Source organism: Aythya fuligula, chromosome 4 (genome assembly GCF_009819795.1).
Source record: "Aythya fuligula isolate bAytFul2 chromosome 4, bAytFul2.pri, whole genome shotgun sequence".
NCBI classification, from domain to species: domain Eukaryota; kingdom Metazoa; phylum Chordata; class Aves; order Anseriformes; family Anatidae; genus Aythya; species Aythya fuligula.
This window is the reverse complement of record NC_045562.1, coordinates 29909786-29931729: the sequence shown is the minus strand read 5'-3', so window position 1 is coordinate 29931729 and position 21944 is coordinate 29909786. Positions and strand designations below refer to the sequence as shown.

The 21944-nt window shown below is 37.7% G+C and overlaps 2 protein-coding genes across 4 annotated transcripts in view; one reads left to right on the top strand and one right to left on the bottom strand.

The window, feature by feature from the left end:
- Window positions 1-3428, bottom strand: part of GASK1B (golgi associated kinase 1B) — a 16714-nt gene extending 13286 nt beyond the window's left edge. The window contains exons 1-2 of the mRNA XM_032186177.1: window positions 3232-3428; window positions 1324-2607 (exon numbers count right to left, since the gene is read on the bottom strand). Coding sequence (XP_032042068.1) covers window positions 1324-2320 — 997 coding nt within the window. The 5' untranslated portion in view covers window positions 2321-2607; window positions 3232-3428. The remainder of the gene's footprint in view (window positions 1-1323; window positions 2608-3231) is intronic.
- Window positions 2546-21944, top strand: TMEM144 (transmembrane protein 144). Of its 3 annotated transcripts, XM_032186179.1 has the most exons (13): window positions 2546-2552; window positions 5549-5576; window positions 10063-10239; window positions 11451-11573; window positions 11982-12081; window positions 12621-12701; window positions 14176-14257; window positions 15427-15500; window positions 16375-16493; window positions 17818-17937; window positions 18408-18505; window positions 20509-20562; window positions 21669-21944. In XM_032186179.1, the coding sequence occupies exons 3-13, from the start codon at window positions 10101-10103 to the stop codon at window positions 21750-21752; spliced, it is 1074 nt and encodes a 357-aa protein (XP_032042070.1). In that variant the 5' UTR covers window positions 2546-2552; window positions 5549-5576; window positions 10063-10100; the 3' UTR covers window positions 21753-21944. The 3 variants fall into 3 exon arrangements, 2 of the variants coding, with proteins under 2 accessions (XP_032042070.1, XP_032042069.1); XR_004253196.1 differs by lacking the exons at window positions 2546-2552; window positions 5549-5576; window positions 20509-20562 and adding exons at window positions 7833-7889; window positions 20611-20716 and having other exon boundaries at window positions 21669-21724; XM_032186178.1 differs by lacking the exons at window positions 2546-2552; window positions 5549-5576 and adding an exon at window positions 7833-7889.

Below are 21944 nucleotides of genomic sequence, written 5' to 3'. Positions count from 1 at the left end.
GGGCACAATTCCTCCAACCGAACTACCTTAACTCCTTGTGACAGCTCTAGAGCAATAAATCTCCTGCCTAAAAATAACCTAGGCATAATGTATCTTCCATGCTCTGCAAGTATGAATAATATTCAGAAGCCACCAAACTGTTATTCCTAGAGATTCATTCACACAGTTGCACAGGCTGCCAAAGGGAAGACTTACACAGTAGGAACAAATCAGAGATCTCTAGGTCCTCTTCCTGCTGTCAGATTTTAGAAAGTCATTCCTGAATTACTTGTTCGTTGTTGTCCTTTTTTTTTTTTTTTTTTTTGACAGATGGATCGATATAAAAATATTTCCTATAAGCTAATTTCAGCAGCAAGAAATGAACAGCAAAAACAAATAGCTGGCCACTTCAGCAATGATTCATTAAAATGCAACGTAGTCCTTTAGGGTTGTGATTTGCAACTGTACAAAAATAGCAGTTAGGCTGAAGACATTTAACAAGATGGCTATGTTAGAAGTAAACTTGTAAAATACATTACGTCTGAAATCTATCTTTAATTTCACCATAGAATAGAAAGCCAAAATTTGCACTGAAAACTGTTTAAACCAATCATGTAAGAGGCATATTGCGTTATTTCCTGTATATATTTTTGTCTGCATAATATATAATGTAGGTATGTGTAATGAGCCTCAAAATGTCAAGCTGGATTCACTGAGATGTAGCAATATTTTTTGAATTATCAGGGGAGAGGGAAGATTTCTTTTTTTTTTTTGAAAATTGACAGTTTCCAGAGTTAGTAGTAGCATTAAGCTTCTTCAGGAAGTCCCCTACCTCTCCAAGTAGGTTATCTGACAAAATATAAAACACCTTTCCTGTACCATCTGTTCGAGAGATTAATTCTTGTGCTCGCTTTCAATAATATCTTATTGAAGCCAAATCTAAGAGATGAGAAAACAAAACAAGACAAGCAAAAAACCTGAAATATTCACCGAATCACCAGGTAATCTTCTGGAATTTCTTTCACCTCTTTAGTCAGTCTGTACAATGCCATGCGATCTACAGAGGACTCCCTGTCTTTTTTTGCATTCCATAGCATCTCATGGACAGAGAATTGTTAGAGCAACTCAATTATTGCATTTAGTCTAAATTTCAGGGTACAGCATCCTTTAGACCAGACAATTACATGGAAGAAATTGCAGACAGATATCAGCTTTACTGTAATGATTGGATTAGTTCTCAGACTAGCAGGAGTTAAAGCCTGCTGCTGTCCTGTGGTTAATGTGGGAAGGGGAAGGAAACCTCAGCACCCCATTTGGAAGCTGAAAATCATAGGAATATGTTACCTTGGAAGAACTCCGACTTCCTGCTTACAGAAGGTAAGCTCCTGTTTAGCCCCAAGATCCTATCCAAATGAAAGGCAAACACTTCACTCATGTCAAGAGGTCTTTTGATGATGCCACAGTGCCCTCGATTACAAGCAGCTTCTGTGGTGCTGGGACCCCTCTCAAATACTACCAGGACTGCTTTCTGAGAAGGCACTTCTTGGATGCTCTCTATTGGAGAATCTGCCAGCATACGCATGCTTAGGATATCTTCTTTGCTCAGCCAAGAGGGAGAGCTCTCGCTGTAAATCCTGATATTGCTCTCCTCAGCCTGGTGTTGTGCCTTTAGACCTCCAGAAATCCCCCCAGGTCTCTGGTGACCTCGCTCCCCGATTGCCATTTCTTTCTGCCTGTGTTCATCCAGGTGGTGCTTTCCTGCCTCCGGAGCTATTGCTGCTCCCTTTGCACCTGCAGCATGTGTGGCCCTCCCCGGCTGCTGGACAAAGGTCTCTTCCTGGCCAGTGAAAGCAGCTTTTGGAAAGTGCTGCCCATAGGACAAAGGGATTGCATGTTTCTTCCTGCGCTTTGGCTTCACCGTGCCTCTGATGTTGGCAGGCTTGCTGCGCTTGGACCGCAGGGTGATATAAACTACGTTGGGTGGCACCGAGGTCCCATTGCCACCAAGCCGGGGTTCCTGGAAGCTGGGTGGTGACAGGGTGCCATCCAGTGGGATGCCCAGAAAAGGAGTTTGAGCTGCATCTTGGAGACTTCTGGAACTGAGTTTTTGGTGTCCTCCTTTGTGCTGGGGTAAAACGTGACCCACTTGACTGACAAGGAACCCCAGGTAGATCACACAAGCAGTGCCCACCAGCAGATTCCTCCTTGTCCTTGGTCGCCTGCAGGTCCACAGCCTCAGCACCCGTGGGGAGTAGAGGCAGCAAATAAACAAGTTTTTGATTTTACCTGGCTGATCAAAGAAGGTCATTTCTCTAGCGAATCCACATGATGAAAACAGCATAAAGTCTTCCGCACATTCCAGCCAGGATGATGATGCATGATTTCCCTTCCCCGATTTCTATTTCTCCTTTTCCAAATAGCTTCCAGCATGGATGATGGACAGAGGCTACTGATATGCCTGGGAATGTGTTCAGTGCTAAGGATCCAGACACTCCACCTCTACAAGCTGTTAAATTCTTATCAGCCACCACGGGGCAAGTGATTGGCTTCAGAGAATGAATGGAGCCAGCTACGTAAGCAAAGTTTACTGACTTGTAGCCTAAAATATCTGAAGTTCTCCTTTGAAAACTGCAAAAAGAAAAGAGTTGAGCTGACAGTAGCATTTAATTTTATTACTCATGAAATAGTATGTGTGGTTCTCTATTTTAAGAGTCAAGTTATAGGTGAGACAGTATACATAAATCCAGAAACATGCCAGAATACATCTTTCATTTTCTAATTACAATACAAATTAAACACCAAAATCATGAAGTACAGGCTCATTTTGCAGTCTCAGCTAGATGTATTCCAGCATTAAAAGAAAAGCTTTCAAACACAGATCATTATCATCTTTTTCTTACGAGACAAGAGTCTTTACTAAAACTCATGTTATGGACACGCTGTAAATTATACAATATTAACCACCAATAACTATAGCAGTTAGATATGCACATATTCTCTAATACAAAAATAAAGTAGCAGTGCCACATGTCCAGAGTTTAATGGGAATATAGTTCACATAATTCATAAGCCCACATTAAAGAAGAAAGATGGTTAATTCTTTACACTCTCATGAAGCCATAAAATAGGATCCAGATACAACTTTTCAAATAAAATGACAGTGGCTTATATATCCTTTCACAGAAACAAAGATAGATTAAGTGCACACTGTATACTTACTGCTATAAAAATGTAAAACTTAAAATCTCTTACCTATTCAGCTTGACTCATCCTTTGTTCTGGTAAACTCCTTAGGTTAATAAAAATAACTTAGTAAAACTGACGTTCTCCAAGTATGCTAGCACATATTTCATTTGTAAATATGGTCCACATGTAGGTATTTCATACAAGCTAAATACTCTTTGGAGCCTAACTGTACTGAGAGGTTGTTTGCATGTGAACTGCTATAAACTTACATGAACCTCACGTTATAAAAAAAAAAAAAAAAAAAAAAAAAGAACTTCTATTTTAAATTCTGTAATGAAAAGTCCTGTGAAGTATGTGCCTTCCAAAAGTGCATTCCATCCATTTCTAACTCCTGAGGGCCCTCTAGTGCACAGCAGGCAGAGGTACTGAAGAAATTCCTGCTTTCCACAGTTTTCCCTTTCTAAAAAGAGGGCCTTCTGAATTTTACATCATTTGAGAATTGCATGTTCTTGTGAGGAGAAATGAAAAACAGACAGTGGCTTTATTGTTAAATATTGTTAACATGCTATTAAACAGGAGCATGTTTTCTATTTGTGCTTTCCAAAATGAGGCACAGCAGTCACCATGCAGATGGAAAAGTCAAGGCAGTAAGATGTTAACAGCTTGTGAGAAGTTAAGCAGTGAGACAATGGCGCAGCTATGACTTCTGACTCCTTGCCTAGTCCAAGTGCAAAATAATAAAATCTCTGTTTACTGTAATTTAAACTAAAAGAGACATTCCCTGCTCCATTATTAATGCTCTAATGGGAACAGATTGTTTAAGAAAATGGTTTCTGTTTCAGATGGGTCTAATTTGGATTTATAAGTTTGTGAGTGGATTTTTTTCACTGACCTCACTTTTTTTACTTTTTGGCTAAATATGTACTACCAAGTTAAGACCAAGCTATCTAGCTATTACTAGAAAAAAAAGTCTTCATATTCTGTTTTTTCCAAGTCTGAGTTCTTAGAGGAATGGAGATCATAAGAAATCTCTCTGACACTTAAGCTCTTCTCTCAATTTTTAGTTCAAATTCAACTGGAGGGATGTGTCCCCCACACCCCTCATCCCCCTCCCCACACACACACACAAACAAAAGAGGTTAATTTTAAAAGCTCTAGACAAGTGTATCAATAATCTCAATATAGAAATGGCTACTGTTGCTTAATATCTTTCACACTTTAAAGAAGTTCCCCAATGCGGACATTGTTAGATCAGCCTTAGATGCTTGAGGGTCCTGCTGAAAGATGGATGGTCACTAGCTAGAGGTTAGCTAGCTTTGCAGCCCCTTTGACCAACCATGACCATAAATCACTTCCAGTGAGAATAGCCTCCTATATTCCATTTAATATCAGTGCAAATATCAGCAAATTTGGCAGATAAAACCAGAGCATGGAGCATATTTACACATACACACAATCTTTTGAAATGCTTAAGACAGGCTCTCCCCTTTAAACATAAACAATGTAAAATAAACCTTTTACATTGTTTATGTAAACATATGTAAAAGGTTTGTAAAACAATGTAAACAATGTTAAACCTTAAAATTACACCTTTTGGATTTTATTTCCATTTACTGGTGATTTTGAAAGCAGGCAATTCAGCATGATGCTTATAACCACTGCACATCTTTCAATTAACGCAAAATGTTATATATTTTTTTTAACTTGCATTGCTAATGCCACAGAGTTGCTTGAGTTGGTAATGTAACACACTGTAACAGCTAATTTTGAATGTCTAGTTCTTGCATGTAGACTGTACCATGACCTGTCCGTGGCAATCAAGCAGTTTAGAAATACAGTCAATTCCAGTTACTAACAGCTTTCCTTAGGTATGGCATTTCCTTTAACTTTTGTAACCTATACAATCTTCCTACAGCAATTCTATAAAGGTTATCTAGAGGAAAGTATAAAAGGATTTGGAGTGTTTTTTGTTTGTTTGTTTGTTTTCATTCCTGATTCCCTTTGTAGCCTAGAAATTGAAATGCAGTGTACCCACCAATGTACAGTCTTGACTGCTAAAGTTTTTTTTAGGCTTCGAGTGATTATAGCAATATTATTTCCTTTATTTTTTCATGTTCAGGAAAGAGAAGTCTTTTTCTAATGTCTTCCTGTTAAATTCTTTGGAATGCCTTGTTGCAGGAATTCAACTAAATAGGATTTAATATCCTGTTAATTTAATAGATATTTGCCTCTAAAGTTCTGGATCTTTAAAAGATAACATATTAAGACATTATTTTTTTCAGCTCTCGTGTACAGTTCCAGTGCCCTACTAGATTTCACAAAATAATCAAGACTGGAATTGTTATGGACTTGTTTGGAAAACAAATTTTTTGTTGTGTTTCAGGATCAACAAGGAAGTGTTTGCTGTTCAGGTTGGTAGTATTCTTTTTTCTTGATTTGTTACTAACCCAAAGCTGCAGCAGGGCACTAAAAGGGTGGATGGGTGGACCTAGCCAATGGCCACAAGTCACAAGCTCCCACATCCTGACTCTGGTGTTGGTAAACCACAAACAGCACCATCCACTTTTTTTAATGCTCAGCTCCATTTTCAAAATGAGAAGACAAGGGTAACCCATTTTTTACGGAGATAACAAAAATTTACTAATTCACCTTGAAGTTCTCTAAACCTCCTGTTCACATGGTTTTACACATAAGTAATGTGTATCCCATACGCAATATCCTATAGCCTTTCACCTTTCTCATCCTTCCTAACTCTAGCAGTAAAATCTCTTCCTTCTTATCAGATGTATTATTCATCTCTTTTTATATGACATCTTTCCTAGGTTTTCTGTCTTACTTCTTTAATCTACACTAAATAAAGCCTTTCACAGCAGTGAATATCATATCTGAAAAAATAAAATAAAATAAAATAAAATAAAATAAAATAAAATAAAATAAATAAAAATAAGCACAAACTACCGAGGAAAACATTTGTAACAACAAAGCAATGCAATATTAATATTAACACAAAAAGCTTCTAAGTAGCTAGTGTGTTTCCCTCCGAAAGGCCAGATTACATCTTTATTTTTTTCAATTTATCCTTCCTTCTCGCACCATTTGGTCATTTTAGTTTTAAGTGATATGGATTTTAAATATGATTAATTTTTTAGCTTTCTAAGATATCTCAGTTTGGTTCCTTCCACTGTAGTTATGACTGCAAAAGTTGCTGTGAATAGAGAAATAACAAAAGAGTTGGCAAAGAATAAAATATTCCCTATGCTGCTTTGTAGAGCATTTTGCAATGAAAGACAATCTATAAGCGGACACTTTCTATATTCAGAGAAGGCTCTGAAATTTGCCATTTTCGACTTCAGTAAATACTTTGCATTCATGGACTTCCTTCCCCAAACAGTGTTCATCTCCGATAATCTCTGATTTCAATGAAGCCAACCAGTACAAATCAATGAACTGGAGTCTCTGCATAGTTAGTATTAGTTTAATTTGTACCATCAGTGCTCTTTCAACTATTATGTTGATGAGAAAATATTCCAAAACCAGAATGCTTTGAAGAAATAGCACGGAATAGAAACAGCGAGGAACAGGTGACATCAGTTCAAACTGGTCACAGACAGTAATTAGAACTGATTACTGATTATTCTTTTGAGATCTGTTCTTCCAAATGAAACCAGAGGCAGGATTTCTGGTAAATATATTTTGTTCAACACCAAAATATTTTGAGGTCAAAACTCAACACTCTTTCTCCTTGAGCACTTGAAAGGGTGTATGCAGTTCCAGGCTAGTGGATGTGCACTTGCTTTTTATGTGCAGGCAATTAACGGTTATAAAGATTAACATTTTTTCTTAACATTTTCTTTGTTCCTAATAAAATGATGTAATATGTTGTCTTTAGAATAAAAAGCATTTCTTATTTTCTGGGCTATGTTTGCAACTTAGTATGTGATGGCGTTCCTCTTGGATGCACCACAGCTAAACTGCATTAGAGACGTGCTGCTGTTCATCTCTCAGTGTCACGCGGACAGGCGTTTTATGCTAAAGTGGCTGATACATTGTGCAGGCCTGGCTTTGCAGAGCCTATAGGAGTGAGAATTTATGCTGCTGAGGAAAAAAAAAAAATAATAATTGTACATCATTATTATGGATAATGCAGATTTGATTTTCAAAATAGAGGGCACTGCTTTAGAAGACTCGTGCTGTGTTTTTAAGGAGGTCGATCTGAGCTGGCATCTGCAAACTGCAGTCCAGCAGGACAGAGAGAAATGTTTGCTTCATGACTAAACATGCTGACTAATAGTCTGCGCTTTAATTGGTCTGGGTCAAATCCTTACAGGGAAATGGGCAAAAGCCTCTTCTTGACCTTGGTGCAGAAGATTTATCGCATGGGTTTGATTTTTGAACAACCTGGGGGCTTCCAGGAGGACATGGGAGGTGATTTCTGTACTTAGGAACAAACGCACTCCGCGTGCTGCCTGCCCAACCTGGCTGCCCACAATTAGCCGCCCATCCTTTCCAAGCCAAAGTCCGGCTTTTAGGGATTTCAGGCCAGCCCGAGGACAGCGCCTCTCCTTTCCCCTGGCCGGCCGGGGGAGCTCCCCTCGCCGCGCTGGGATCGCCGGCGCCATGGCGGCTGCTGGCGGCCGGCCGGGGGAGCGCCCCATGGGGCGGGCCGGGGCGGGCCGAGGCGAGGGGTGGTGGCCGTGGAGGGCTGGGCGGCAGCGGCCCGTGAGGTATCATGGAGGGCTGGGGGCCAAGGGGGCACAGCCGGCATCGGGAGCTCGGGGGGGAGCCTCGAGTCCCCGGCTGCGGGCAGCGGGCCACCCCGGCTCCGGCTCCCAGCGGGAGGGGAGGGCGGGCATGGCCGGGCATGGCCGCGGAAGTGAGGCGGGGAAATGGCGGCGGGGGAAGGCGCCTCGTTCGCAGGGGTTTTGGAGGTTGTTTTGCTGAGCTGTCCAGCGCCTGGCCTGAGGGAGGGCCGGGGGGCTGCCCGCAGGGTGCATGCACTCCTCTTGGGGCATGCTGGTGTAAACAAGGGAATCCAAATCTGGGTGGGTAGGAGCTGAGCTGCCCTTCTTTCCATGCTATTTCCATGCTTAGTGAAAATACTGCCTGAGGAACGTTTTTCTAAAGCATTTATCTCCAGGAAAAGGAGAAATATTTCTCTAGCGGCTACTCGGTGGGCTCAGTGGCACCAGAGGACATCACTGCACCACCACGGAACTGACTGGAGTCACCTAAAATGAGGATGAAAATACCCACCCTTAGCAGCAGATAGAGTATAGGAGAAGCATGCAAATAGGCAGTGTGACATGCAGCCTCTAAAAATACTAGCTGAATGAGCAATTTCAGATCTTGACAGCAGTGTGGATCTGCCTTGAGATGAAAGCTCTCAAGGGCAGGTTTCTTGGTTTCATAGCTGTCCGTAAAGACTGCAGCAGCATGTTGCTGTTGTGTTAAGTGAACACAATTACACCATAATTTGTCGTCTCTCTTTGAAACAGAACATGGTGGAGCTTTTTTGAGGAAACAGTGAAAATGCAGAACAAACATCTAGTGAGATAAACCTTTGAAGTTAGTGGGATAAGGCCAATGCATACCAGCAATGTTTTATTAACTGTGCAGCTCAGAAACCCTGAAATGCCAGGAAGGGCTACTTACTGAAGAACCCCCATCAGTAACAACAATTCCACTTGTCTCTGCTTGAAGTTTCAGATACTTCTGACATCCTGGCGACTTCAATAAGTGCCTCTGGTTTGGCATTTGTTAGCTGTAAGCCATTGGTGGCACGTATGCTGTTAGTTCATCTGGCAACTCTACAGTGAAAACAAAAGGCGGCTTTTAGTGAACCCTCTGAAAATCCCAGAACAAGACAGAGTTAGTGCCCAAGTATGTGAAAAAGTGTAGTTGATTTAATGCTGTGAACCAGTTCATTATTTGCATTGGATCATATAACCATAGAATAATTTCAGTTTGGAAGGGACCTCTGGAAGTCATCTAGTTCAACTCCCCGCTTAAAGCAGTGCTATCAGTGAAGTGCATCAGGTTGTTCCAGGCCTCGTCCAGCTGAGCTTTCTCTTGAAGTCATTCAAATTGAGTTGAAAGTTGGCCCTGGTATTTAGCCAAATTTGGAGACCAAGTGCCCAAAACCTTGGAGAGTTGCAGAGTTTTCATCAGCCTGAAAAAGCATACAGTCCCTCAGTTAACTGAAAATTGAGTTTCTTTTCCATTTTTGGTGTCATAATTCTAGTTTTCCAACTGTGCTAATCTTAAATGTGCACAATATGGAGATTTTAGAGATAAAAAGCACACAGAAAGTTCTTTTGCCCTCCAGCATTCAGATTTTCTTAGTAGATAGAAAACTGAAATATTTTTAAAGTAAAGTTTATCTGTGCATTAATAAAAACAGGCTAATAAACCACTTTAAATTTGAAAGGATATTAATATTTGATCTGCATAAAAACTCACTTAAGAGCTTAAGAACCAAGACAGGTATTCAAAGAGCTGTAGTGTAATCTGTTTTATTACTGTCTTTGACAGTGTGTGAGGGTTTTTCTTGTGCAAAAGCTACCTTGTGGCTTACTTGGACAAGTACCTTACTTGTCCACAGAAAGAATTTGATTTATTCACTCAGTGAATCAAGTTTGATGGAATGCAGATAGCTAATGTAAGCCTTTATCTATCTTCGTCACTGTTGTGGTATCACAGTATTTCTCAGCCTGTAAAGTTCATCTTTGAAGAAATCCCAGCATTATTATTTGCACTGCACTGTGTTTGTGGGTCTCAGGCAAAACAGGGCTTTCCAGCTTCTGAGGCTGAAAAGTATGGTCTTTTAATTTGCAGGTTTCTGAATTAGATTGGTATTACTTAATACTCTACATGATTAATTCTGCTCTCTGATTTCAGAATCTGTCAAGACTTGCAGCAAAACAACCCTGCAAAAAATGATCATCGGAAAAGTATACAATAACTTCAACATCAGCAATGGAACAGATCTTGCTATTGGATTTACTTCTTCTGCAGTAGCTGTCCTTCTCTTTGGGACAAACTTTGTGCCTGTTAAAAAATATGACACTGGTGATGGTAAACTTGTTTATATTTTTACTTATTTGTTTTTTGTTGGTGTTTCTATTTTGGTGGTGCTTGGGGTTTTTGTTTTGTTTTGTTTTGCTAGTTGGAATCATATTTTACTAGCACATGTAATTGTTTCTATAAATAGGTTTATAATATCATCACAGATTTCATCCATGGAGCATGTTTCAATTTCCTCTGTCCCTGTTAGGGTATAAAGAAATAATGTATTGGTTCTCAATATGACAAATCTACTTTTACTGTATACTTCAACAATAATGATGATTTCATGAGCATTTCACAATAGAAAGCAAAATGTCCTTTCTTTTACTGTCATAGGGATTCTCTAACACATCCACTGTTATTTATACATATAAAAAAAGTAAAAGTTCTTGGACTTTGTAGATTACAGCTCTTCAAACATGGACCTAGGATAATATGAAAACAATCAAAAATGGAAATGTTGATATTTTTATCTAGTTAACCCAGTAAGAGGAAACATCACGTCTGTTTCCTACTTGGAATTTTATCACTTCGTCATTCTAGATTCATGTTGTATTTGCATGTCTATTTGAAGCATAGTCAATTACCAGATCCCTTGAGGAATAAATCTGCCATTATGTTATCGTAATAGTATCTGCATTACAGACTGCAGAGCCTCTCTCTCTTCTTTGTGCCAAATACAGTCCTAACAAGACACGTCTGCTTTAAAGAGAAAGTGTGAGGTCAGCTGGCATAAAGTTCAATGATCTGCTTGGTTGACCCTTAGAGAATCTATGAAGATAGGAGAGATCTGTCCAAACTTTGTCGTTCTCAAATGGGTTGGTGGAAGAGCCTGAGCTCGGAGCTTTGAAGGAGTTTTGTCTTGTTCAGTCATTTATGCCAGCTGCTACTGGGGTAGTGCAAAAAACTTGCAGTAACTTAATATCCTATTTGCCAGAATTTTCAGGCATTTGAGAATCAGGGCCTGTGTAAACTTTGCCCAGCAAAGTGTCTTTTGTACAAAAAGTGCATAGCAGGAAATAGGTTGACCAAATTTTAACAGCCAACCCTAAAATGCATCCTTTGAATATATTGTAACATGATTCCCTGAAGTTCACAGGTGGCCAAGTTTCACTGTTTTGCTACCATTTAAGCTTAAAGATACTATATTAAAGAGATAAGAGACTCACACTTGCAACGTTCTACTAATTCTCTCTTGTGTGCATTTGATTTTTTCAAAGGCATGTTCTTCCAATGGATTCTCTGTGCTTCCATATGGATAGTTTCTTTGGTGGTCAATTTAATCCAGAATTGCCCTCGTTTTTGGCCTCTGGCTATGGTTGGGGGTTTTGTGTGGGCTACAGGTAAGGATTCTAATTCTTGAAACACAAAGTAATCCTAACTCATTGCAAAAACAGTCATAAAAACTTTTCCATATATAAGGTAGTTATTTGGCTTTTCCAGTCTTGGTATTAAAAAAGCTTTACCCATACAGCAAATATTATTGTGAATAATAATGTTCTCTATGCTGGATGGCCCTACTTAACGTATTTTTATTTATAAGCAGCAAATTCACACCAAAATAACTTTTAAAATGGTGTTGAGGAAAAGTCCATATTTAATTTATCTTTAAAAAACTCTATTGCTTACCAACTTGTAGTTGCCTAAATTTTTTTCCGTTCTGAACAGTCTCAGAATCTAAAGCTAAAAAGGCAGGACCACAGTCTGGCTTTTGACTGATTTTTTTATTTTATTTTTTTTTTTTATTTCAGGCAATGTCACAGTTGTCCCTATTGTTAAAACCATTGGCTTAGCTCTTGGTCTTTTGATATGGGCTTCTTTTAATTTGCTGACAGGCTGGGCAAGTTCAAGGTGAGTATGCTTAAGGCATACATTAGTAATCTTTCCATTTCTTTGCTAATAACAAATATTAACCAATAAAAAGGATTAATCATACATAAAAGGTATTTTTTTCCTTCTCATTGGAAAATACTCAGGTTAATTATTTTATCTTTTCATGTTTCCTCTGCCTCAATAGGAACAAAAATGCCCAGTCATGTTCATTAACATATTTGAGTAAATAAATAATGTATTTATTTATGTCAAACTAGTACTAGTATTTTTTCTTCTACAGCATGGGCTGATAAAATAATTTAAATTAACCTTGATTTTTAAACACCCAGATTCAAAAAAAAATCAATCTCAATTAAATTAAAGACTTTTTTGTTTTTATAATAAATGTAGGTTTTTGTAAGACAACTGATGCACCAATCCATGATATAAACTAATATGTTGCTAATATAAACTTAAGCAGAAATATTTCTGTGAGTAAAGATTTTAAAGACTGTGTTTTGATTTAAGTATTTTGTATGCAGTCAGTGCAGCTAAGTGTAACTAGTTAAATATTCCAGATTTGGTTGGTTTGGAATTGACCCAGAAGAGGTATCAAGACCAGTCTTAAATTATATTGGAGCTGGGCTTTCATTATTAAGGTAAAAACTTATAATTAATTTATCTAACATAATTTATATGTAATAATCAGAGGAACAATTTAACCAAAGTGTAAAAGTATTGTAGTATTTTTTTTTGCAAATTGATTTACCCCAAAATTCATGAGTTGTCTATACCTAACTTGTCAGTGCTACATTTCAGAATGGAAGCATGCACATTTTCCAGTACAGTAGATAAATGATTATTCATAAACGCAGAAGTCTGTTTTTATGCCGGTAGGCACGTTCAAGGCAAAGCTGTGATGCACTAATCCTCTCCCTAGCCAGATCGTTCAACTGGTTCACTTCAACCAAAGTTTGAGAGGGTGCTGAAACTAACTAGAAAAACCTTGGTGAGAAAACATCTGTGAAATTTCCATTCTGACTTAACTCGGTTGTCACTACAAACCCTTCCTCTTAACAGAATATTCCCCAGATCCTTTAGGGTTCATAAAAAGCCAGAAACTATGCCTTATTTCTTGTCTCCCTGTCTACATGACCACCATCACCAATTCACAAGTAGTAACCTCATGATCTTCAGAAGGACTTCTACTTTTGTGAGAGGTACTCACAAAATAGTGGGAGTGCTGTTATTCCTGCCTGATGAATTTATGTAGCTCACCAGCTGCTTCCTCCTATTTCTGAGACACCACAAAAAGCGATCAACAAGGAAAACGATCCTGACCAAACATGTTTTCCTGGCAAGCTGCACGGGTTGCTCGGTAGAGATCAGAAGCATGTTTTTTTTATTTTAGCCTCCTATGCGGCACCTGTACATATTTGCCTAGTCCCTCCGGAGGAAGCTGGCACCTTTTTGTATCTACCCTTATTCCTTTAGCAGGAGTTGAATCACTCTTCAGATGGAGGCATTTTGCTTATGGCTATAGAAAGAATTAATAAATCATTAAAATACCTTGCTTAAAAATAAAAAACTGAATCTGTCAGTTCTGATTACACATACTTACCTGATTTCCAGGAGCAGGGTGGAAAAGCTTTCTTCATTTTATTAACTCAGTGCACTGGAGCAATCAATACCCCTTCTCCTACAAATGCATGAGGCCCTGTGGGAGCAGCGTTATCCCACTTGGATACAACAGAAAACTCAATACTATCAGTTTTCCTTGAGCACAAACCCAATTCTGTGCAGCTTTAAGTTGTTCCATATAGAATTTTCATGCAGATGTTCAGCTAATGTGGTTCAGTACAAAGGACACAGTTAACTAACACAGCTGTTGTTAGCACGTGGCTGGAACAACACACCATAAAAAAAGAAGCATTTCAATCCTATTATATAGAAGAGAGAATTATAAAGTGATAACAGGACTAATCTGTTTGTTTACTTTTGCTGAAGTCATTTGTTAAGACTGTTCAGAACAACTGCATTATAAAAATATATTGAAGTAAATCTCTGGACACTAAATGTTATGTCCTCGTGAGCTGACTTATGGTATTCATTGATGTATTCTTTTCTTCTGAGTGCTGTCATATTTCTTTTTATAAAAACTGAAGTCCAGAGTTCTTCAGCTTCATTAGAAAGAACGCCATTACTGAGAGAAACGGTGAGTACTCTGCAGTTGCTGTTCTGCAGCTGTGAGAATACATATACATGTTAAAACAAACAAAAATTGCTTAATGTTAACTGGTTTTCATAGGATATATGGTAAACTACATAAATATGCATTGATTGTATTTAATTTGTGGATCTTGTATATTTAATTAAATGTGAACAACAGAAAAGGCTTTCTTCGTTTATTGTCAGCCTTGTATATGTCTCGTAAGCCCTTATGGCAGAGGCTGTATTAAAGACAATGTGCATTTTCCTTTCTGAAAAGAAGTAGTAGTTTTAGAAGAATTTATTAGAACAGGTTTTAGCTATTAGTAGGAGAATGCTTAGAGGAAATGCAACAGAGTGTACAAGTCTTATCCACCAGATTTTTGCCTTGTTACAGAGCCAAAAGACTGTCAGGAGTCCCTGGTTCTCAGCATTGGCAGTGGCACTGGTGGGAGGCCAAAGACAGGTGCCAGACTGGGCTCCCAAAGAAGTGACAGCCAAAATTTGCAACAATAACTGGAGAAGAGCAGGCTCCCAATACAATTTCCTTTTCCTACCCTTGCTCTGGTAGGTCAGTGATGCATCAAAACTCAATTGCTACCTAAACAGAGCTCCTGAGAGTTTTCTAGCTGTGCTTGGTGATCGTGATCTCTAGAGGTCCTGATCTACCAGAGCACATATCAGAAGATAATCTGCAGGACTAGAAGAAAGGAATGTTGTAGTCTCTTTACACTGCAGACAAGGGTATTATTTTCTCAGTTGGCAAATAGTCCTAGTATTCTGACAGTAACACCAGAGCTATCAACAAAAGGCAAAACTGTATCATAAATAAAACCAATACATTAAATCATTCATCATATTTAAGGAAGGGCAAGTTTTGAAAGGCAGACCTGCATGTAGATTAAAAAAAAAAAAGCTAATGAGTGCTGTATTATGTACTAAACCCCAAATACACAGCCAAACACTTAGAAACTTTGAGGTAGATAGATCCAATTATTACTGCTTGTTTTATTTCCAAACTTATTTTTCCTTTTTATTCAGAGCATCCCTGTCAAATCTCGTTTCTCCTTCCATTATCGTTTGCTTAGAGCAAAACCGCTGTATTAATACATTTGAGATGTTGTTTTTTATTTAAAAAAAAAAAAAGATTGAGTGAAAACTCTTATTTTTCTGCAGTCTGTTAATGCTTCTGAAGAGATCTCTGATGAGTCATGGGTGAGCAGACTTTCTCCAGCAAAAAAACGACTCATGTAAGTCATTAGCAGTTCTTCTACTGATGCAGGTCAAGTAGCCAGAGAAAGTAATATAACAGAGTAAGAACAGAATTTGTCTTCTAGTTTTCCTAGCATAGACATGTGCTAATAAATACGTTTTTAAAATATTAGCGTACTGTGCATATCTTTGCATATCTGATTAGCTGCTCAACTACTTGGATAATTTTCTTCTCACTGTTCACTCTGCTATACCAACATATTTGCAAAGTAAACAACATTTGCAAAGTAAAGAGCAATAGGAATTAAGTACGGAGCTGTTTTGTAGCACCCCACCATAGAAAGAGGCCATGCTTCCAGGTGTGGCTTCCACATGAGTACACATGGAAAAGGCATTGCAGCATGGTTAGGAGACAGGAGAAGTGGTCCAGGGTGGAAGCAGCAGCTAGCAAGGAGGCAGTTTGGGGACTGGAGACAGCAAGGACACAATCATCTGGAGGTGGAGAATGGGAGCAAGGAGGAAAATAATGATCCTGGAAATCATTATAAAGAAAGTACAGACTGAAACAGTGGAGCTGAGAGTGGGAGTGTTTTAACTTTATTTTTGTTAGTTTTCCCCCAGCTTCTCTTTTAGGCAGTATTGGTTACTTGATGTCTCTTGTCATGAATGTAGATTGCAGATTATTGGGACAGGAGTTGTCTGTAGTACTTGGACACAAAGTGCAGGAAAACTGAATTACTGTTATGAAAATTTTTTACACTAAAAAAAAAGTGCTAAAATACGTTATTTTTATAGCATTGCTACCAATTTTTGTAAATTTTCAGGTTTTAACTGCAATACTGTATGTCTTGTGTAGTGTCTACTTCCCTAATTTACAGTAGGATTTTTTCTCTTTTTTTGTTCTTTTCAAAGAGGATGTAGCCTAGCTGTAGTGGCTGGAATACTGTATGGTTCCAGTTTTGTACCAGTACTTTACATCAAGGACCATGGAAGAAGAAATGAAACTATATACGCAGGAGCAAGTCAATTTGGTAAAGGCTAATAGGTCACTTTTACTTTACTTCATTAATATGTTGTGGTTTTCTGCTTTCATAAAGGCACGGAGTGAAATTCTTCATACTGCTGGAAATACACAGTGGCAACTTACTAGTTCTGTACTAGTTCAGTACTATGTTACATGTTACTGAGTTGTTATTATAATACTAGCTCTCCCTTTTTCCAAAAGGTGAATTAAACCATTAAAACAATAGCAGTAAACAGACAAGAAGATGCCATATTTATCTTACTTAACACCTTCTGAAATGTAGCTAACTCTCAAAATACCAAGTTCATATGTCAGGAATATGAAGGGCAAAAGCTTATTGATTGCTAATTTAGTAAAGGAAAAGTAGAAGGTTGAATATAATTGATGAGCAGAAGAGATATACAAAATTTCAAGTAATCATGTCAGTTTTGTATTTGAAGCCTTTTAATATAGTTGTAATAGCTATTTTCAAAACATTTCTCAAGAAACATTTTCCTTAAGATTTAGGACATAATCTATCAAGTAATACCAGTGGCAGCTTAAGGCCCACATTCCACTCAGACAGCACAGTGTTGCCATTAACCAATGCTTATTGTAATGGATACATTTTCTCTTGGATATAGCAATTTACACACTTCCAAGCAAGACAAAACAGCTGTTATCATTACTGTATCTGTCTTTCCTGATGAGGAATTACAGGTCCAAGGAGACAGAGATCACCTTGCTACATGGTTCTTCTCTATCATGTTTAAGATGCTCTATTTAGTGCTTATCAAATCCGTAAGGGATTTGTAATTGTTAATAAGTATATTGGTCAAAATTGTGATGCATTCTTCAAGATAAGGAAAGGACAAAACTGCTATGTTTATCTTGCTTTGTATGTGCAGTTGTCTTGCCTTTAAAAGTACAGCATAACGAAAAGAAGCAAGGCTTTACAGTGAATGTAAATGTAGATAGTTACGAGAGGATGTAATTATGTAATACCCCTCCCCGCAGTTTTGTAGCCTCACACAAGTATTTTCTTATGCTTTTAATAAATGAATTCAGTAGCCTGACTAATAGAATTACAAAAATAACAACTCATAGAAATGCATAAAAGCTTCTGATAAATGCTAGGGTCAATGTAGCATTTAATTCATATTTAATATGATATGTATGATTGACAAAATCCATCCAGAGCCAGACTGTTAGCTAGGCTCATAGCCACAATTGAATTTAAATTGTGGCATCTTACCTGTTTTTGTTTTTGTGAATGCTGTCACTGAAATAAATTTAACTAAAATTATGAACTGGTGTTTTAGACTAATACAGTTTTGCAATTTCTCCTTCAGATTTAGATTATGTTTTTGCACACTTCAGTGGAATATTTCTTACAAGTACCATCTACTTTTTGATCTACTGTGCTGTCAGGAAAAATAAGCCTATAGTTTATCCCCAAGCCATACTGCCAGGTATGTTTGTTAAATTAGGAATTCATTTTGGTTACTTCTTCTGATTCTTTTACAGTGATTAGTTCAAGCTATATAATGGAACTGTAGTTAGCCTCTGAAGTCTCGTCATTTCGATTTTTGTCTGTTCAGAAAGATCAGTCCTACTAGGTTAAGTAAGATCAGGAAGCAATGATATATTTTTGTTCTAATCTGAAATGTGACATTGCAAACAATGCATTTTCAAAAACTCACTCTATCAGAAAGTAGAGTATGTTGCCCAGGAAATTGCAATCTTTAATTATAATTTCCTACTTCAGTTGGAGTAGCTGATTTTATCCCTTGAGACTTGGTTTAGATTCTCTGAGCCAGCTTGTTAAAGTTATTAAATAATAAACTATTAAATTTCTGTATTATGCTATTAATAAAAATATTTCACAGATTGCTGTCTATACTTTGCTGTACGTGCTTTTGATTTGGATTTATTTTTCTAGGGTTTGTTTCTGGTGTGCTTTGGGCAATAGCCAATTGCTGCTGGTTCATTGCCAATAACTATCTCAGTGCTGTGGTCAGCTTTCCAATAATTACCGCAGTAAGTATATAAAAAAATAAAATCTGTGACTAGAAATGCAGATTTCCCTCCCCCCCTCCCTAGTAGTGAAAATTAAGTTGAAATTTTGACGTGTCCAGATAATTTTTTTTCCAAATGTATACATTGCGTGTTCTTTTACTTGTCTGCACTAGCATTTGTTTTTTGGGCGGAAGTTAAGATAATGTGACAAGCACCATCTTGGCCAGTGCCAAGCATAAAAAATAGGAGCTGAAGGTGTCGGTCTTCAGGTTATATAAAAACCAGTACTCTTTAGCCAGAACTATTGTCAATATTAAATACTGAACTGAGGTGATAAAAAGAAGAAAAGTTACTTGCTTTCATCCCAGCAAGTATCTGTAGTTCTGGACTTTTTCATTTGTGATTTTTATATTTTATCAGTCATTTTTCTTAATTAAGTTAGATATTTTTTATTGTCACACTTTTCAAATACACCAAACATTCTGTATGGCTGAAAATAATTTTCTTACAAAAACACAAGGAAAATAGGTTGGCCAATTTTGCCTGTGTTATTCCTGCTTATAATACTGTACCTTTAAAACACTGTTAATGTTCAGAAGCTGCATGAATTCCATCACTATGTAAAAATAAATTTTGCCTTTATTCTCTTGCCAGTCTGCTAGATGGTGCTGCAAAGCTAGATAACTTCTGGCAAATTAGAGTTCATGAGTATCAAAAACAAAGTTCTGCTGAACAGCTGTATTTTGGAAGCAAACTAATGAAACAACATTAATAGGGATTAAGCTTTGCCTCAAGATGCAGTGAATCAGAATAAACTCTGCAGTATGCAATGAAAAAAAAAATACTTGGGATCATTCTAATTAGGAACTGAAGGATTAATAGAAAGAAGCTTTAGTAACTTTGTTTATCAGTATACCTAAAGGGGAGGGGTGTAAAATAACTAAATGAAAAATTGTAAGGACAGCAATGATGAGAAACTGCTTATCTGTGCTGCAGTTTTAGAACTGTTGCTTTACTTCACCCTAGAGAGAACTTCAAACAACATCCCTTTAACAATTTGCTTCATTTAATAAATGCATTCCTCTAGCAATGTAGGTTATCTAGAAAGCGAAGTAACACCTTAGTTTTTATTTAAATAATATTTAGCAATTTAGGCAATGGCATGCACAAACACATTCAACGTAATACTCTGTTTCCTGCTGGCCTAAATTTATGTCCCATCGGGTGTACTGAAGATGGTGGGAGTAAGATCACTGTCCAGACATCTGTCAAGTGTTTCTGAGAGCAGCTGTAATGGGAAGCATTCACAGAGTTTTCGCTTCATATTCAGATAATATTTTCTCATCGGTCATGAGAATTCAGATCATTGCTCCCACAGGAGAAAAACTGTGTTACTGGGGGTGCCTGGAAATTATCACTGTGAACCTCTTGTTTTCTATTAGCTAGGAAATGTGTAAGACACCATCACAGAGAAACAGCAGTTTTCCTGGCCTGTCTTATCTGTCTGGCTTTGTGTTTTGTCCAGATGGCTAAAATACAGGAAATACATTCATGTTCCAGTTTCGTGATACCATACTGAGCAATAAAATCAAACTTTTCAAAAGTGGTTAGTCGTGGTAATAGAGGAAACATTAGCAATATCCTTGGTGGCTGCCAAGAAACCTGAATAGACCTCTGAAACAGGGTAACAAATGAAAGTCTGTAGAGTTTGAACTAAGGTGAGGCATATTATTTAGAGCCTACTAAAAGAACATATAACAGCCAGTGCAGACTCCACAGCTTAATTTAGGAAGAAATTATGCCCTCTCATAAAAAAATAAATTAAAAAAATCTCGTTAGCCCTTCTTGAAGAATTTATTGTGTCTTTGTAGAGACTTCAGTATGTTTATGCTTTTGCCATGAGTACTGTACAGAATGGAGAGGCCTAAATTTGTGATCCAGATGAAATACAACCGCCCTAAAAACAATAATAGGAAGGTGGCACACTTCACATTTGTAATGTACAAGTGAATCTTATTCTTTAGGGTCCTGGCCTTGTTGCTGCAGCATGGGGAGTCCTCGTATTTAAAGAAATCAAGGTAATCTTACTAGGTCTCTTACCTTGTCTCTCTTCTCCTTGTCTCTAGTTCTTAGAACAGCATGATTTGGTATATAGCTGTATCCGTTAGATTTCCTTACAAATACTACATTATGAAGCTGAAAATCATGTCATGCAATGCCACGTTTTCCAAGGTAAACTTTGAACAATTTTTACAGGAATGCCGATTTGAATTCCATGACTATTAGCAGCAGTGGGAGTAAATGAAGACTGCAGCAGGGTCAGGATGCCAAGCATAGCCTGAAAACAGTATTTATTTGAGCTAGCTTTCAATGAGGGCAGGGGAATGAGCAGTTGTCGCAGTAATCACGTAGACCAGTAGTTAAGGAATTTAGGGTCAGATTCTCCAGAGGACCAAAAAATTAGGCTGAGGACAGTACTGATTACAGTACAATGTAGAGATTGTTAAACTGATATAGCAGCGATAACACAGAACGGGGTAATTTACTAGATCTTAACATGGCTGAAATTATTTTTCAAGCGGAATTTGAAGCATAGGAGCGTAGGTCTCAGGTTCCTGTAACTAGTCTGGCCAAGATCCATTCATGTCTAATTTGCCATTACAGATTATATCTGATATTTCTGGTGACTGTAAAATGCGTTAGGCATCCTTGGAGCAGGAACTAGAAGTCCCCTCTCCCTCACTGCAGACAAATGTTGCACCACACTAGAAGACTGTCATGTTTATTATCCAAATCTTTATGACTCACTAAGTCTTTCAACTTTTTCATACATTTTAGAATAGTCTCAGCATAGATGCTTACTATTTAAATATCATCTGAAAACAGACAGAAGTCCCTTAAAAAGACTTAAAAAGAATTGATGAATTAATTTTATGAATGTTTCACTAAGTGCAAGGCATCATAGATTGCTTGTATTGAATCGCTTTGAACAACAAATCTTTCAAATGTTGTATGAAATAAAACGCTATAAAATACATTGTATGAAGTAAAATGCTAACATTTCATATAATAGGTGCATTCATTTTTGTCATAAATTAAATGAAACTTTATTTTACTTTTTTTTTGTGAAGTGGTACCTATTATGACATAATATTTTTCTTTTTCTCTCCACTTGGCTGTCCAGGGACTGAAAAACTACATGTTACTCTCAGTAGCATTTTGCATCATTTTGGCCGGATCACTCTCCACAGCTTTTTCTAAAGTTTGAAAGGATCTTCTTACCAGCAGATGGTGCTACTGTCTAGGACATTGATGGTGGTTATTTCCAAATATACAATAGGTTATTTCCAAAATGTATGTCCAACATTTACCCTAACTTTCTTTGGGCAGGTAAAAATCATTCCCACATAGTATGAAAGAAAATCTGGAAATGTTTGTTTCTGCATCTTTTGGAAGAGCA